General features: G+C 34.6%; 2 protein-coding genes across 6 annotated transcripts; one reads left to right on the top strand and one right to left on the bottom strand.

Annotated features, from left to right (window-relative positions):
• The first annotated feature begins 3722 nt into the window (after positions 1 to 3722).
• LOC107624701 (uncharacterized) lies at positions 3723 to 6364 on the top strand. Of its 5 annotated transcripts, none has more exons than XM_088500991.1 (3): positions 3784 to 4045; positions 4189 to 4507; positions 4869 to 6364. In XM_088500991.1, exon 3 carries the CDS (start codon positions 4882 to 4884, stop codon positions 6139 to 6141), a length of 1260 nt encoding a protein of 419 aa, XP_088357117.1. In that variant the 5' UTR covers positions 3784 to 4045; positions 4189 to 4507; positions 4869 to 4881; the 3' UTR covers positions 6142 to 6364. The 5 variants fall into 5 exon arrangements, with proteins under 5 accessions (XP_016182644.1, XP_088357114.1, XP_088357117.1 ...); XM_088500989.1 differs by having other exon boundaries at positions 4189 to 4568; XM_088500990.1 differs by having other exon boundaries at positions 4189 to 4572.
• A 376-nt stretch (positions 6365 to 6740) lies between these two features.
• On the bottom strand, positions 6741 to 13064 carry LOC107624734 (tornado 1). Its single transcript, XM_016327176.3, has 4 exons — positions 11806 to 13064; positions 10828 to 11229; positions 9018 to 10261; positions 6741 to 8307 (listed from the first exon to the last, which is right to left on the bottom strand). The coding sequence occupies exons 1-4, from the start codon at positions 12914 to 12916 to the stop codon at positions 6931 to 6933; spliced, it is 4134 nt and encodes a 1377-aa protein (XP_016182662.1). The 5' UTR covers positions 12917 to 13064; the 3' UTR covers positions 6741 to 6930.
• Between the last annotated feature and the right edge of the window lie 1893 nt (positions 13065 to 14957).

Below are 14957 nucleotides of genomic sequence, written 5' to 3'. Positions count from 1 at the left end.
ATCTTTACCATTACATCACTAAATTATAAGTTCTAATATTTTTACATATTTCGGGCTTCTTAATCCCAGTTAATGAAATTTTAATTAATTAATTTACTAAATATAATTTTTCTTGGATTTTACAACATCCCTTTCTCACGTTCGCTTAACTTGGTTTTTTTTATTGTACAATATAGTGATGTTGCATCCCAACACTTCAATTTTTTCAAAGAATTGCGTTATACAAATGAAAATACCTCCGATTTTGTGCTTCTCTGACTCTCCTCTAAATTCCTCTTAACTTACTCTATTGTTTCTAAAATTCAAGTTGCAAGAGGAGAATTGCATTCTAATTCGATTAGCACTGATGTTGTCTAAAAGGTTGAATCAGTTATGAGGATTTTCATATAAAGATGATGAATTTGATTAACACTTCCATACAAGATTTTACTTCTATCCTCGTGGCCATTCAAGACATTCGTAACGATAAGGTTTCTATTTTTGTATAATCACAAAATGACATAGTTTTGAAGTATGGGGTCCTATTCATCCTCAAACGTTTTTACACGGACCAAGTAAGCATCATAATGGACATGGTCCTATTCATCCTCAAACTTTTTTACATGACCAAGTAAGCATTTTAGTTTTCACATTAGCTTATTCCGTTTTTTTTTTTACTAGGTAATTGCACGAAAGACCCAAATGTCATGCATTTTATAAGGTGAATGATGGTTTTATATTTTTTAATTTTGAAGGACAAATTTGTTTTTGAATTAAAAATAAAAAATTTATTTATTTTTTTAATATTTATAAATAAATAAAAAAAACAAGAAGGTAAAGTGAAATTGGAAGGAGTGATTAGTAATAAGAATAAATGACCATTTGTACTCATAAAAGATGAAAATGCTGACATATGTACCAACACTAAATCGAAACTAAACTTGTACTCACGCAAGATGTCTTCCGTGTGACAAAAGTACCCTGTCTTTAGAGGGTTGGAGTGCCACGTAGGGTACTTTTGTCACACAGAGGACATCTTGCGTGGGTACAAGTTTAGTTTCAATCTAGTGTGGGTACATATGTCAGCATTTTTATCTTTTATGGATACAAATGGTCATTTATTCTTAGTAATAATGATAGACAGAGGAGAGAGGTAGAGAATAGAGAAGAGAAATGGATAGAATTATATAGTGCAAATTGTATTAGTATACATTAAGCATAACTGTAAGTCTGTAAATATCATAATTTACACAACAACTAGATTAAACTAACAATTTTCTGTTACTTTTCTTCATCACACTCACTCCAACCAACTTGTCTCATTCCAATTCCAATGTCAATCCATTTCATTCAAAATCCTAATACTCGCATGGCTTTTTCTTTTTTGTTGTCCTCTATCAACATCTTCTATTCTTTCGCACCACCACTCTTCCACCTCAGATAAAGTTCCTTCCACTCTATTCATTTCACATCTCTTTTTCACATTCTCTTAACTTGTTTTTCTTATGTCCAATGTAGTGCTATCGCATGCCAACGCTTCAAAATTTTCAAAGAATTGCTTTGTACAAATGAAAATGCCTCTAATTTCGTGCTTCTTCGACTCTCCTCTAAATTCTCCTTAACTTACTCTGCTATTTCTAGAATTCAAGTTGCAGGAGGAGAATTGCATTTTAATTTGATTGGCTCTGATGCTGTCTAAAAGATTGAATCAATTATGAGAATCAACGAATTTTCATATAAAGATGATGAATTTGATTAACACTTCCATACAAAATTTTACTTTCATCCCCGTGGCCATTTAAGACATTCGCAACAATAAAGTTCCTATTTTTGTATCATCACAAAATAGTACAATTTTAAAGTATAGAGTCCTATTCATTCTTAAACTTTTTTATAACGGACCAACTAAACAAAATAGACATGGCCACATGGATGACACATAGGCATTCTAGCTTCTACATAAGTTCACTCTGCTACTTTTTGACTAGGTAATTGCACGAAAAACTCAAATGTCATGTATTTTGTACGATGAAGGATGATTTTATATTTTGTACTTGAAGGACAAATTTATTTTTGAATTAAAAAATAAAAAATATTTTCTTTTAATATTTATAAATAAATAAATATTCATAACAAACTAATTGTTAAAAAATACTTTTTGAGTTGTATGTGGCTGATTATAAATTGTTGAATACTCTTAATTAAAATAATACTATTAAAATTTAAAATTATAGTTGTCTTAAAATATTTGAAATTTTATTTATTATATAATAAATTATTAATTTTAGAATGTAACTAAATATTTTTGAAAATAATAACAATAAAGATAAATTATTATGATATTTAATAATAAGAAAGAGGAAAAAGAAAAATGAAAAAAGAGAAAACATGATACCCCACTTACAAGAACCCACTGAAATGAAGTATGATTGGTCTGTTAAGGGCCATGGCGTGGGGCGGTTTGTCCCCTACCCCATCTCCTCCTCAGCTATGCAACAGCAGCTACTAGGACAAAATATCCTATTAATTAATTATTCATTTATAACATAAAAGTTTTAATTTTTATAATAATAGAAAATTTAAATTTAAAGAATGTGAGTTCGAATTTTAAGAATTTTTTTAAATAAATAAAATAAATATTAAAATTATAAATATACACACGCATTGAAAAATTTATATTTTCACACTTTATTATTTATTCTGTCACCAGATAAGACGAATTTATTTTTAAATTAAAAAATATTTTATACATGACCGGATAAGATATAAAATATATGTACATATTACTTTTATTTTTTTTATAAGAACAGGATATATATAAATATAACATAAATTTATTTTTTAGATTAACTATAATAATATTTTAATATTTTATTAATATGATGTATAAACTTAGTTTTTTATATTTTAAATATTTTGTAGTTATATAAATTATTTTAAATACTCTTTGCTTCGTTTCTTTTTAATTATACATAGTTATTAAAACAATTATTACATTTTCTTACACATATAACTAATAAAAGAGAAAAATAAAAGTACTTTGGTATTATTTTTTCTTTTCCCTAATTTTAAATTTTATTTAAAATAGAGAGTATAATAAACAAAAATTAATTAAACTCTTTGGAATTAAAAGACGGTATTTACAAAAGTAAAAATAAAAAGAAAAAAATTTGAGAAGAAGGGAATAATTTTTTATATTAATAAATAATAACTAATAATTTTAAAAATAAAATCGAATAAATTGTAATTAATTGTGTTAAAAACAATTTAAAATATATTCTTTTTATTAAAATACAGTAAAATATGTAGCCATACATGTTAAGCAAATAAAAAATATTAAATGAACACATTATTTTTATAATTAAATCTTTCTTTTTCTTACGCTCTTTTTTTTTTTAAACTAAAATATATGATTATCAATATTTAATTTGTTAAACTAATATGATTAATCTTAATTACTAAAATGACTTAACTAGATAGTATTGCCGATACAAAATAGATGTCATATTTAACATATTTCAGACACACAAATCCCCATAACTCAATCAAGTGTTTGTATTCCATGGTTTGTATTAACTATTAAATTAAGCCTTTAATAAATGGAAAGATAACATACAACAAAAGATTTGGTTTTGTAGTAACGGTAGACGGTAGTTACCTTGGCAACCAAAAAAAAAAAAGAAAAAATACAAGCTTTATTTATTTTTCCTATTTTTTAAATGCTTTTTTTTTTCTTTAATTACTCTTTCTTTGTGTGTGTAGCATTATCCCTTATAATTTATATAGGCTCTTCCAAATTCTAATTACACTACTCGCACTTGCACTCTCTGATTAGGCTCCAATCCATGTACACACTCACCTGAAAGGTTTCATCATTCTCAGCAGCCACACTTTTTCCCCCTTTATACAAAGTTCACACCTTTATTTATTTTTCTTTTTGTCTTTAATTTTCTTTCTGCTGTTGTTCTTGTTGTTTCTCCATCACTGCCTCGATTCAGGAACTGGGTCATCATCCTCTGACCTCTGATTGTGAATTAAACCACTTTGACTTTTAAAGCAAGGACAGGTAATGATAATAAAAGCACACCCTCTTCTATGTTTGAACTTGTTGAGATTTTCTTATTATTAGTATTATCATGCTCTTAATTGTGAATTATTGTTATTATTATTATTATTATTCCCGCTTTTTTTTTCTTGTTTGGATTGTAGTGCTGGAAGGAGGAGTAGTAGTGTGGTGTGATTCTTGTGACATGACTTTGGTCACCGTGCCCCTCTTTCTTTGTTTTGCTTTTCCCTGTTTTTGCTCCCTTGGATTCCGCTGAAAGTGTGTTCTGTGAAGCAGAAGAACAATTAAAGTTGTCAGCTTTATTGGAATCTGAGGAAAATTTGGCACTACCCTCTTTTGATTGCCCCTGTTCTTATTTATATCCTTGCTGCATGCTGCTGAATTTGAGTGTGTTTCAGTTTCACCACAAACAAGTTTCAATTTTGGGGGGTGCTTCTGCTTCTTGATTCTCAACTCTTTTAAGTAAATTCAAGTTCAAAGCCTCAAAGCTTCCCATTTTTGTGTCAAGTTTAGTTCTTCAAGTGTTGGTTGCTGCTCCCTTTCTTCTACTCTTAAATTTTCTTATTTTCTTTTTAATTTTTGTTTCTGTTATTTGCATGTGCTGAAAGTTTGTTACTTTTCTTGGATCTGTTTAAACCCTAGTATCTGATATAGTACCTTTTTGTTGGGAATTTGGATTTAAGAATCATTAAGCCTAGGTAGTACTTTTTTCTTTGTGAGAGTTTTGGATTTAAGGTTTAATCATCATTTGTGTTTAGATTTATACTTTAAGTGACTTTATTATTATTTTTTTTCCCTCCTTGAAGCTATTGTGCTTTGCCAGGTATACATTCACCATGGATTCACCACATTCTGTTGTGTCACCATTCAAGAGCTTGGTCTTGAATGAGGCTACTGAGAAGCACAAGCATGATGATGTATTTGAGGTGAATGGAAAAGAGGCTGTGATGTCAAATGGGGATGAAGATTCAATTGGCATGCTTGATGTATATATACACCAAGCTAGGGACATTCAGAACATCTGCATATACCATAAGCAAGATGTTTATGCCAAGATTTGTCTTACTTCTAACCCTGATGACACTGTTTCCACCAAGACCATCAATGGTGGAGGAAGGAACCCAGTGTTCAATGAGAATCTAAGGGTTAGTGTTAGGACTATTGATTCCTCACTCAAATGTGAGATTTGGATGCTTAGCAGGGTCAAGAATTACCTTGAGGACCAGTTGCTTGGTTTTGCTTTGGTGCCTTTGTCTGAGGTACTGCTAGTTCAGGATGGAAAATTGGAGAAAGAGTTCTCTCTTTCTTCAACTGATTTGTTCCATTCTCCGGCCGGTTTTGTTCAGTTGTCGCTTTCTTACGCTGGTGCTTCGCCAGATGTTATGGCGATTTCTACAATTCCTAAGGAGGTTGGAGCGCAGGACTCCGAGACGGGTGAGTCGCTGACGAGGGATTTGGAAAAGATTGAGTTCCCTGATCCTAAGATTGTGAATGAAGATCACTTGATGGCGTCGGAGTATTTCGGCATCCCCTGTGAGGAGACTCAGTGCTCTGCTGATAGCTTGGCAACTTCTGATGGTGAGAATCAGAGCTCTGAAGCGGGTGTTCGCCTCGTGGAAAGCTTCTCTGCTTGCAGTGTTGAGTCTGTTCAGCTTCCTCCCAAGGTTGATTCCCCACCCAGCAGTGTGTCAACAAATGGTGTCACCTCTCCTGTGCCTGCAAGCTCAGAATCATCTGAAGCTGCTGCTGCTAATTCCAAGTCTCCCGGTCAGGAACAAATTTCCAGCACCAAAGATGCTAAAAATGTGGATACTATAGATGGTGAGAGTGATTCCTCAAATGGGGTTCTTCCAAGTGTGTCATTCCCTAAGCCTGTTGTTACTGTGAACCTTGTCCCAGAACCGAATTTGGTGCAGCAGGATATAGTAGACATGTACAACAAAAGCATGCAGCAATTTACTGAGTCATTGGCCAAAATGAAGCTTCCTATGGACATAAAAACTGAGGCAACTAGTTCAGGGAATTCGAGCACTGAGGAGAAGACACCGAAGAGTAACAACTCGCGCGTATTTTATGGTAGCAGGGCTTTCTTCTGAACTTTTGTTTCAATGGTTCAAATTCAATGGAATACAAGGCAAGGTGACTGTAGATTCTAGAACAAGAACTTATGTTGTAATAATGTGTACTATCCAGTGTGGTTTCTCCTTCTGTGTACTTCTTCAGAATGTTGTAGGTTATAGTGAATTATAACTATGTACTCTCTCTCACAAGCTTGTTATCTTAACTTCTATTCTATGTGAACTTTTTCTTTTCTTTTCCTTTTTCTTTTTTGTGTTACCTTTACCTTCTTTATTTAAATTATGGTTCTTTTTGTTTCAATGTCAATAATTGTGAAATCTGATTTCAAAACACAAGATACTAATCATCTGCATAATCACTAGCGATGATCATATGGTCCCACTCATTCACATGGTGAATGCTAAAGTAGATTAAATCAAAATCTTAGCATACAAGATACTAATCATACTCAAAATCACTAAAGATTTTTGCTTCTTTCCTTTTCACATGAAAAAAGTTCATACGGTACTGTTTATATGGTCTGCATCATAATTCAGCCTATACTTTTTCTCGTTCCAATTCAAGAATTATAGAATCATAATTCATAAAACATTATAGAATTTTTGGATTGAGCTTCTTTCTTGTGAGAAATTAAATCTTACTGATGCAACACTTCAAATCCTTTAAATGCAATTGGAACACTTAAATAAATGTCAAATTCAAGGAAGAAATACACACAATGACACAATAATGAGTTAACAGGAAATTAGAAAGCAGAAGCTTTTGGTACTTGAAATTCCTAGTATTATACAAGGTAGCATGCTATTTCAAACAGGCACTTCAACTATCTCTGCAGATCTTGCATACATGTGCCTCCTACAGATCCAAGCAATCTGACCATTATCCCTGTACCGAACTCGCCATAGTCCAAACTTCTCTGCAATGTCCTTCCCTGTGGAGCACCTCCTCTCCCTTAAGAAATCAACCACCCATTGTTGTGCTGCTCTTAAATCTTGTTGAATGTCCCTTGAGCCTTCTGCAGCCCTATTTCTACGGCCGAGAACAGCTGCCCCTACAGCACCAGCTGCAGCTGCCCCAACAAAAGCTGAAGAGCCGGCCAAATGAGCCATTTCCTTGCTCAAGTCCGGTATCATTTCTCCCATTCCGGCCGCAAGATGCGCACCTATCTTTAGCGCTAAAGTTACCAACTTCATGAATTTCTTCATATATGGAGCCAAACATTGCACAGCCCTGTTATCAACTTGCATGATCTCGCAACCCATCTGATCTTCAACAACATGCATTTGTCCCCGGAACTCACATAACATGTGAAGCCGTAGTGCGGTCATGCCAGAAAGCATGGTAGTGATCAACCTTCTAGAATAGTTTTCTGTTTGAACAAAATAGAACAGGTTTGGAACTTTCCTCTCCTCAACCTGCACATTGTAGGTTGCTAGGTAGTTCACTTTGCGATGAAGTTCGAGGAGGAGCCTATGCTCATAATATCTCAGCCCCTGGATTTCCTGCTTCAAGTCTCTGATTTCTTGTTCAATAATCTTTAGCCTGTGTAAGACTGCTTCAACTCCTTTTGCAATTCCCCCAAAGCTTGGATCAACTGTTTCAGCTTGATTGCTCAAAGCCAAAGATTGATCTTGTCCTTCTGGGTTATTTTCAGGTGGTACTTGCAATTCTTGAGCGAGGTCATATAAATCATGATATCTCCGATGCAACACTTCTCGAAAGTCATCATCCGATAAAAGGTCTCGTGCTAAATCAAACCCAGCTTGGAGGATTGGCCTACCAGAATCTAAGACTGGACTCCATGTGTGCTGATAATCATACATGCTGTCTGCAGAAAGAGACAGAAGCGCTTGTTTAAGTAGCTGCACGGAAGCAGATTGTGTTTTTCTGTATCTAGGGGGTGTCAAGTTTCGGACACATTCGGGCCTTATGATGCTTTCGGTCAAGGTGATCCCATGGCAAAGGCTTTGGATTGCTGGAATTATAAGCTGCTGAATGACTCTTAAAGTTTCTGTCAAGTTTTTGGTGGAGCATGCAAGGATGTCAATATAATAACCCAATTGTCCTCCAAGCTCTACTCTTATGTAAATTCCATTGATGATGATTGAGATGAGGTGCTTCTCAAGGCTATAAGTTGCTCCATGTTGATTATTTAGAGTCTTTACTCTGTTGTGAAGGTGCACCTGTGATATCGGATAAGAAGATTTAGTTAGAAAATCATACAGACCAAAACTTCATGAATTTCTAGGTATTGTAGCTACAAATACTTTAGACTTTTGAGTGAGGATCAAAACGTGAACAATTTTGGGAAATGAGTAGTTTGTACTATTAGAATTTAGTAGACCAATTCAATCTCGAGTTAAACCACATGTAAAAGGTTATAAAGGTTTTCCCAAGACTTATGACCTTATCTCTAAGCGATGTTGGACTCGAATACATCCCGGCAAACTTCGGACTGGTTAGCAACTTGGAGCATGAAATTTGATTGACTGAGAATATACGTGGTTCCAATAGCAACTATAAGATAGATTTTGATATCATAGTAGAATTGAGTAAGTTTAACTCGACCCTAAAGCTAGCTCGGTAATATGACACTCTAATATGTACTATAACCATTCCTGATATGAATAATTGGTGATATTATGCATTACATGTTTAATAATTAACTAAAAAGGATGGATTCTAGTGATAGAAACAACTTAATTTTATATGTATTCTTTTGTTTTTGCACTAGGAACCTAGATTCAGCTAGATTCTCCATGATCAGAAAATTAGCCAACACTAGATAAAATCTGAAATAATTGGTGTAAGTGAATAATAATTTCAGGAAAATAGTTTGATGAAAAATAAATGCAAAGGGATAAACTTAGAGTGTGTCCAGAGTAGCTTTTGCCTGCAAACGAGGGAAGAATCCTGGAGTTAGAAACATGTGACTAGAATCGTCACACTCAAGATGACGTCCTGCGTACAGGCAGTCCAGTGTGCTTAGCTGCCACCTCGGAGTCTTCCCTCTTCCTTCTTCAAGAATGGAGGGAAACAATAGCAGAGAATTTGGATCTGATGGATCTTGTTCATAGCACAACTCGAGTTTCAGCATCATTCTCACAAGATCACTAGCCTCTAAGTTCTCAGATACCTTTGAACCCATACCAGGAATGGGGCTCTGCAAACTTCCTCTTAAGATTTTCTCCAGCTCCTTCCTGCTAATAAATCCATTGTTTTCTGAGGAGTATTGCTTCCTCACATTTAACTTTACAAGCTGACCAAGTGCTTCGCCACAAAACCACTCACAATCTAATATTAGAAACCCCAACTCTTCAAAATAAATCACCTCACCAATGTGATGAAGGCAAGTAGCAATAGCTCTTCTCCTTATTTCCACTTTCCCTTTGTTATCATTTCTAGACCGGATTCTCAAAGCCGGCACTTTCGCTTGGCATAGCTCGCCAAATTCCTTCCACTTCATTGCTGGCTTGTTGTAATTCTCAGTTCTCCAGTCTGATAAAATCTGTATCAGATCATTGCAAAGTTGATAAACTCGCGGCACCCTTTCTAGAATAGTCTTGCTTGTCTTTCTGATGTAATGAGTGAGTTTACTAACAGATGCAGAAGATCTTGCATCAACTGTGAATATTGTTGGATAGAAATCAACAAAGCCATGGAACTTGTCTCTCAGTCTCTGAATTGAATTGACAGTATGCTGCAAATTATGTGACGGTTGATTGATCTTATCAAAGTGTGTGAGAACAACAGCAACACTCGGTAGCATGCATTGTTGTACTGCTCTTTTTGAGTTGGAAACTATGAACCTTAGCCAATACTGCAGATCTTCTTCAATCTCTGTTATGCTTTTTGGTTCTTTGTTACCCGGTTTCCTAAATAAACTAGATATTACAAGGAAAAATGATGCACTACCATGCCCTGGGAACATAAGATCATGGAGGGAGAAAAACTCATGCTGCCCGGCAAGATTCCATACTGAAATCTTTGTGTCCTCATCCTTGAAAGTTTTTATCTTCATCCCTGCTGGTTTGACAGCCTGCTCCACTGGGTTTACTATTGTTCTGACTTGATCCAAGTAGGTTAATGCCGAAGCAGAGAAATTATGAGATATTGAATTACAAAGTGTTGCCTTACCTGAAAGATGAATTTAAATTATGATTATAGTTGATTTTATGGTGTTCAAATGACAAACAATTAAGCTTAGTTTTATTTTAATGAACTCCCAATCTATGAACTATGAGACGAAATGCCATCGATACAGGGATACAACAGTGTTTCGACAGGATATGGATGGTATAGTATAACACATAAAACTGACAAAATGCAGATATAAAAGCCAAATCTGTGCTTAAAGAGAGGAATAATGATGTTAACATTATTGTAGATTGTTCTAGTTAATCATAACAAAATGTTATCATCCAGTTGATCATTCTGGAAGTTCTATTTATATAAGTATAAAATTTCAGAAAGACTAATATAAAAAAATTGTAAAAGTATAAGTAGAAGAATCTAAAAGTATCAATGGAGTAGCCAACACGACATGTATCCGATGCGAGTATGGCACCGAGTTTGAAGTAATGATGCATTATAGATTCCGATATTGTTTTATTTATAGATATGAGATGATCTTCCATGAAAATTAATCAAGTATTAATTAATGCACCAAAGTTTCAAGCATAAATACTTATATTCAGCCTTACCTGCAGATTCTTGCCCACAAAAGAAGACTCTGCAACTCTTGGGCTGTGTTAGCGGCATGCTGTTGAGCAAATCCATTTCTGGTTCAGTCTTCTCATTCTGCCCCAATCTTTGATAAATTCCTTGAGTCTTTCCAGAATTATGCAAAGGTGTTCTTGAGAGATCAATGTCTTCAATCCAAGGATTTATCTGTAGTGTCTCCATCATTGTTTGCAGCAATGTCTCTCCTTGAACACCTTTGCAGCCTTGTAGAGACAAGAGTTTCAAACTAGCATTCTTCTCCAAACTCTTGAAGATTTTGACAAAGTCATCTGGTCTCAAACTCTCATCCTCATGAATCCCGAGCTGCCGGAGAGTCTCGTTTGTTGTTAGCATCTTTGTTATAGCGGCTAAACCTTCCCTACCTATGTTGCATAAGTAAGGACACGATTAAACGAAGATCGAATATGATACAACGATAATTTATAAAAGGAAACTACAATATGTATGAAATAAAAAAACATATTTGCACATAATTTTGAATCATTATAGTTGATCAGATCCTATTCCTGAGAATGCTATATGGTAAGTGTGTGTAAGAAAGCATTTCAGCATTATAGAAACCTGATCTTTTGCAATATTTTCTGGTCATTAGCATAGACACTTCTTTTTGTGTTCAAAAACATTATTTTCTAACCTCTTTTAAGCATCACTTGACATAACTATTAGTTTCTAACCTTTTTTTTGTGTTTAATGTAATGCATGCTGCTTTTTTATTTTTTATGTCATAAATATTAACTATATTAGTAGAGACAAATTAAAAAAAAAAAAAACACACAATTTCTTCTAAACAAGATAGAACAATAGTTAAATGAAAAATCTTGCTTTTTGGTTCAAGAAATTAGTTGACATGTAAAAATAAGTCTAAGATACCAGAAGTTGATGCAAATACACATACATAAGTAAAATTGAAGTATCCATGCATCAATATAAAACCCTACCTATTTTTGTTCTGCCACCTCCAAAAGTAACACACTTCAAAGTAATGTTGGCTTGCCTTTGCAGGGCTGAAAATCTACTCAAAGGGCAGAGCAGATGCTCCACGCCTACTCCGCCGAACCAATTTCCTGTTAGATGCAATGTCTGCAAACTCCGGTTCTTGAAGAGTCCAGCCGCAACATACACAATGCCCTTGTTTTTAAGACAAGTTCTTGATAAATTGAGCTCTTTAAGTGTCTGGTTTTGTTCCAAAACCCACCTTAACTCCTTAGCACACCGAGACTTAAGCCGGACTCCGGTCATATCGAGTGATTTCACTGTCAGGTTCATTCCTAAGGCGCAGGCGACGCGGCAAGTGCCAGAGAGATTAAGCTTGTAAATTCTTAGAGTACTATTCTCAGGAACAAACTCAACAACCTTTGAACTTCTTTCCCCCTTTTCACCACTCCAAACATGAACCTCCATTGTTCTGTTCCTTGCCAAAACAGCTGATATAAGAGGAGTAGCAGTGATGGCATTCGAGTCGAAAATGGTCAACAATTTCAGAGTTGGATTGACTTCAATCATCTTTGAAAGCTCTTCAGCACCCCTTGAACCAATTGAATCATCCCAAATCTGAAGCTCCTCCAAACTATGATTCACCATGAGAGCAGAAGCAATTAGTCCAGCTCCAACTGCTCCAATCCCAGATTCCGAAAACGTAATCTCTTTGATCACCCTATTTGTCTTCAGAATATCACAAAGCTCTGAGAGGCTTTTCCCATTGAACCTGTTTCTTCTAAACAAAACTTGCTTTATGCTTTGATTATTGTCACTGTTCCCAAAAAGGGTTCCAAGTTTTCTTACCTCTTCTGTCTCCCACACAACTGAATGAAACTCAAGGTTCCTCAATGTGCATTTGGTCCTTCTGGATTCAGCCAGTGTTGTCAAGATTTGAGAGAACAATGGGAGATTCTCTTTGGAGATGTTTATGTTTATGGAGGCTTCTGTTTCTTGGTAACAGTTTGAGGTTGGTTGGGAAAGATAGAAGGAAACACATTCAAGATTTAGGGACTCGGATTTTAGTGATTGAAGTGCCCATTGTAGCTCTTTCATGTTCTGGTTTGAAGCCATAACAGAACAAACTATGATGTGGGTTTAAGGGTTTTGTTGGAAGACATTGTCCTGGTTTTTGAAAATGGTGTTCTTTGATTGAGACACTGTAAGAATGTCTTTTAGTCACACCTGCTATATTCTTAACTTGTCTTTGAAGGTGGCACTTGGGAGAATATATGAGTAATCATCCATTGCAAAAGACCATGAAGGGTCTCCAATAATGGATTAACATATTTTAAAACCGTGTTAATACCCAAATTAGTTTCTGAAGATAAGGTATTTTTTAAATTCATCCATGAAATTTTTTTCAATCAAATTAGTCCTTCAAAGATTACGAATTAATCATATCTGTCCTTTTTAGTTACTCCATTGATGATGTAAAATGTTAATTGATAGCATACATGACACATTACATGTTCAATTAGACCTTGATTAAATATGTTCACAAAAATCTATCAATTTAGTTACTAGGTCATATTAAGAGTAAGATTTTTGTAATTGAGAAAAATGACTAAATTAATAAATTTTCATAAACATATTTGATCAATATTCAATTAGATATATCAGATATTATATATGTTATTAATTAACGTTTTACAACATCAATCCTTAAAGAAATTGTTAATGGAGTGACTGAAGCACTGTTGGGTTAAGAAATTAACTAATATCAATTAATGATGAAAAATATTATTTTATTAGGTTAATCATTCGATTAGTTTTTAATTGTGTTTGATAAAGTGATGCAGGCCAAAGAAATAAAATAGTTGCAGTAGCCCAACAGATAGAAAAATAACCAAGTCTCTCAGTGGGCTCTCAAACACTAAAAGCCGAAAGTAATATTGCAAAAATCAGCTGAAATAAATGGAAACATATCCAATCCAAGCCCAAGTAGCATTCATCAAGCTGAACCTTTTCCAATACACCTCACAAGTTTGCTTCGGTAAGAACATCAGAGAAAAAGAGTGAGAAAGCTTTGTTCTTCCTCTTGCTCATTTCACCAAAGAAGAAAGAAAGAGAAATGTTAAGCAAAAAGCAAATGTCTAATCGCCGAAATCAAGCCGTGTTAAGTCAAGTCAGAAGATAAAGGTGATTTATTTCCATTTGCATGCATGTTAATTTCTTCACTCCTTCTCCAACTTTCTGCGATACTATTTTTGGATAAATGGAGAAAGAAATCGTTGATCTCTGCTGTTGTGAATCAATGGTTCCCAAAGTTTCTTGGAGCCAAAGCACATTCTTATTGGTGCAGATTTGGGTTTACCATTGAAACAATTTTTCTTTGCTGATTTGATGTCTTCGGGCAAGCAAAAAGAACCAGCTTTGAAATCCCTAATTTAGGGATTAACTGAAAAAGTGATATGGTAAGTTGGTAGCACACAGTTCAAGGAGTTGACATAGGAGAGAGCAAATCAGCATCATGCAAGGAGATACAAAAGAAGATTTTTCATCTTTCAGAAACTAAGGAGAGAGAACTAGCATTTGAGGTTTATGTTCTGAGAAGAGTTCTCTGAAGAAGTTCATCAACTTGGACAATGCTTCCCAGTCAAAGGAGCATTCTGCCAGAATGAAGAGCTAAATCAGAGGCAAGCAAATCTGGTTCATCACACAGTAAAGAGGCTGTTGAAGCATTAATTTCCTTCATGTTTTACAGATTTTAAATTTCTTTTTAATGTTTATCTTTCTGTAATTTTTTGAGGTAAAAGACTGAATGAGAGAGTTCTTGAAAGATCCTAAGAGTGGAAAGACGCAGAGAGAAACACTTGAGTGGAAACCCTAAGAGTGGAAAGAGGCAGAGAGAAACACTTGAGTGAAAAGCCTAGAGTGATTTTAGATTTCTTTAGGTTGGTGTTATGTCTTGTATCTTGTACCAGTGAGGTACCCCTTTTTTAGTTGGGTGAGCACTAAGAGTGAAGAGTTAGGTATTAGCATAACCAAGTCAAGTTAGGATAGAACTTGAGAGTGAAAGGATTATGTCAATCTTGTGGAATTGGTGTATGTAATACTTTAACTATAGTGGAAATTTCACCACTGTTGTGGTGGAGACTGGATGTAGGCTGTA

This window comes from Arachis ipaensis, chromosome B1 (genome assembly GCF_059453495.1).
Source record: "Arachis ipaensis isolate K30076 ecotype BB chromosome B1, ASM5945349v1, whole genome shotgun sequence".
Classification (NCBI taxonomy): domain Eukaryota; kingdom Viridiplantae; phylum Streptophyta; class Magnoliopsida; order Fabales; family Fabaceae; genus Arachis; species Arachis ipaensis.
The sequence above is the reverse complement of the archived record's forward strand: the minus strand, read 5'-3'. Positions and strand labels throughout refer to the sequence as shown.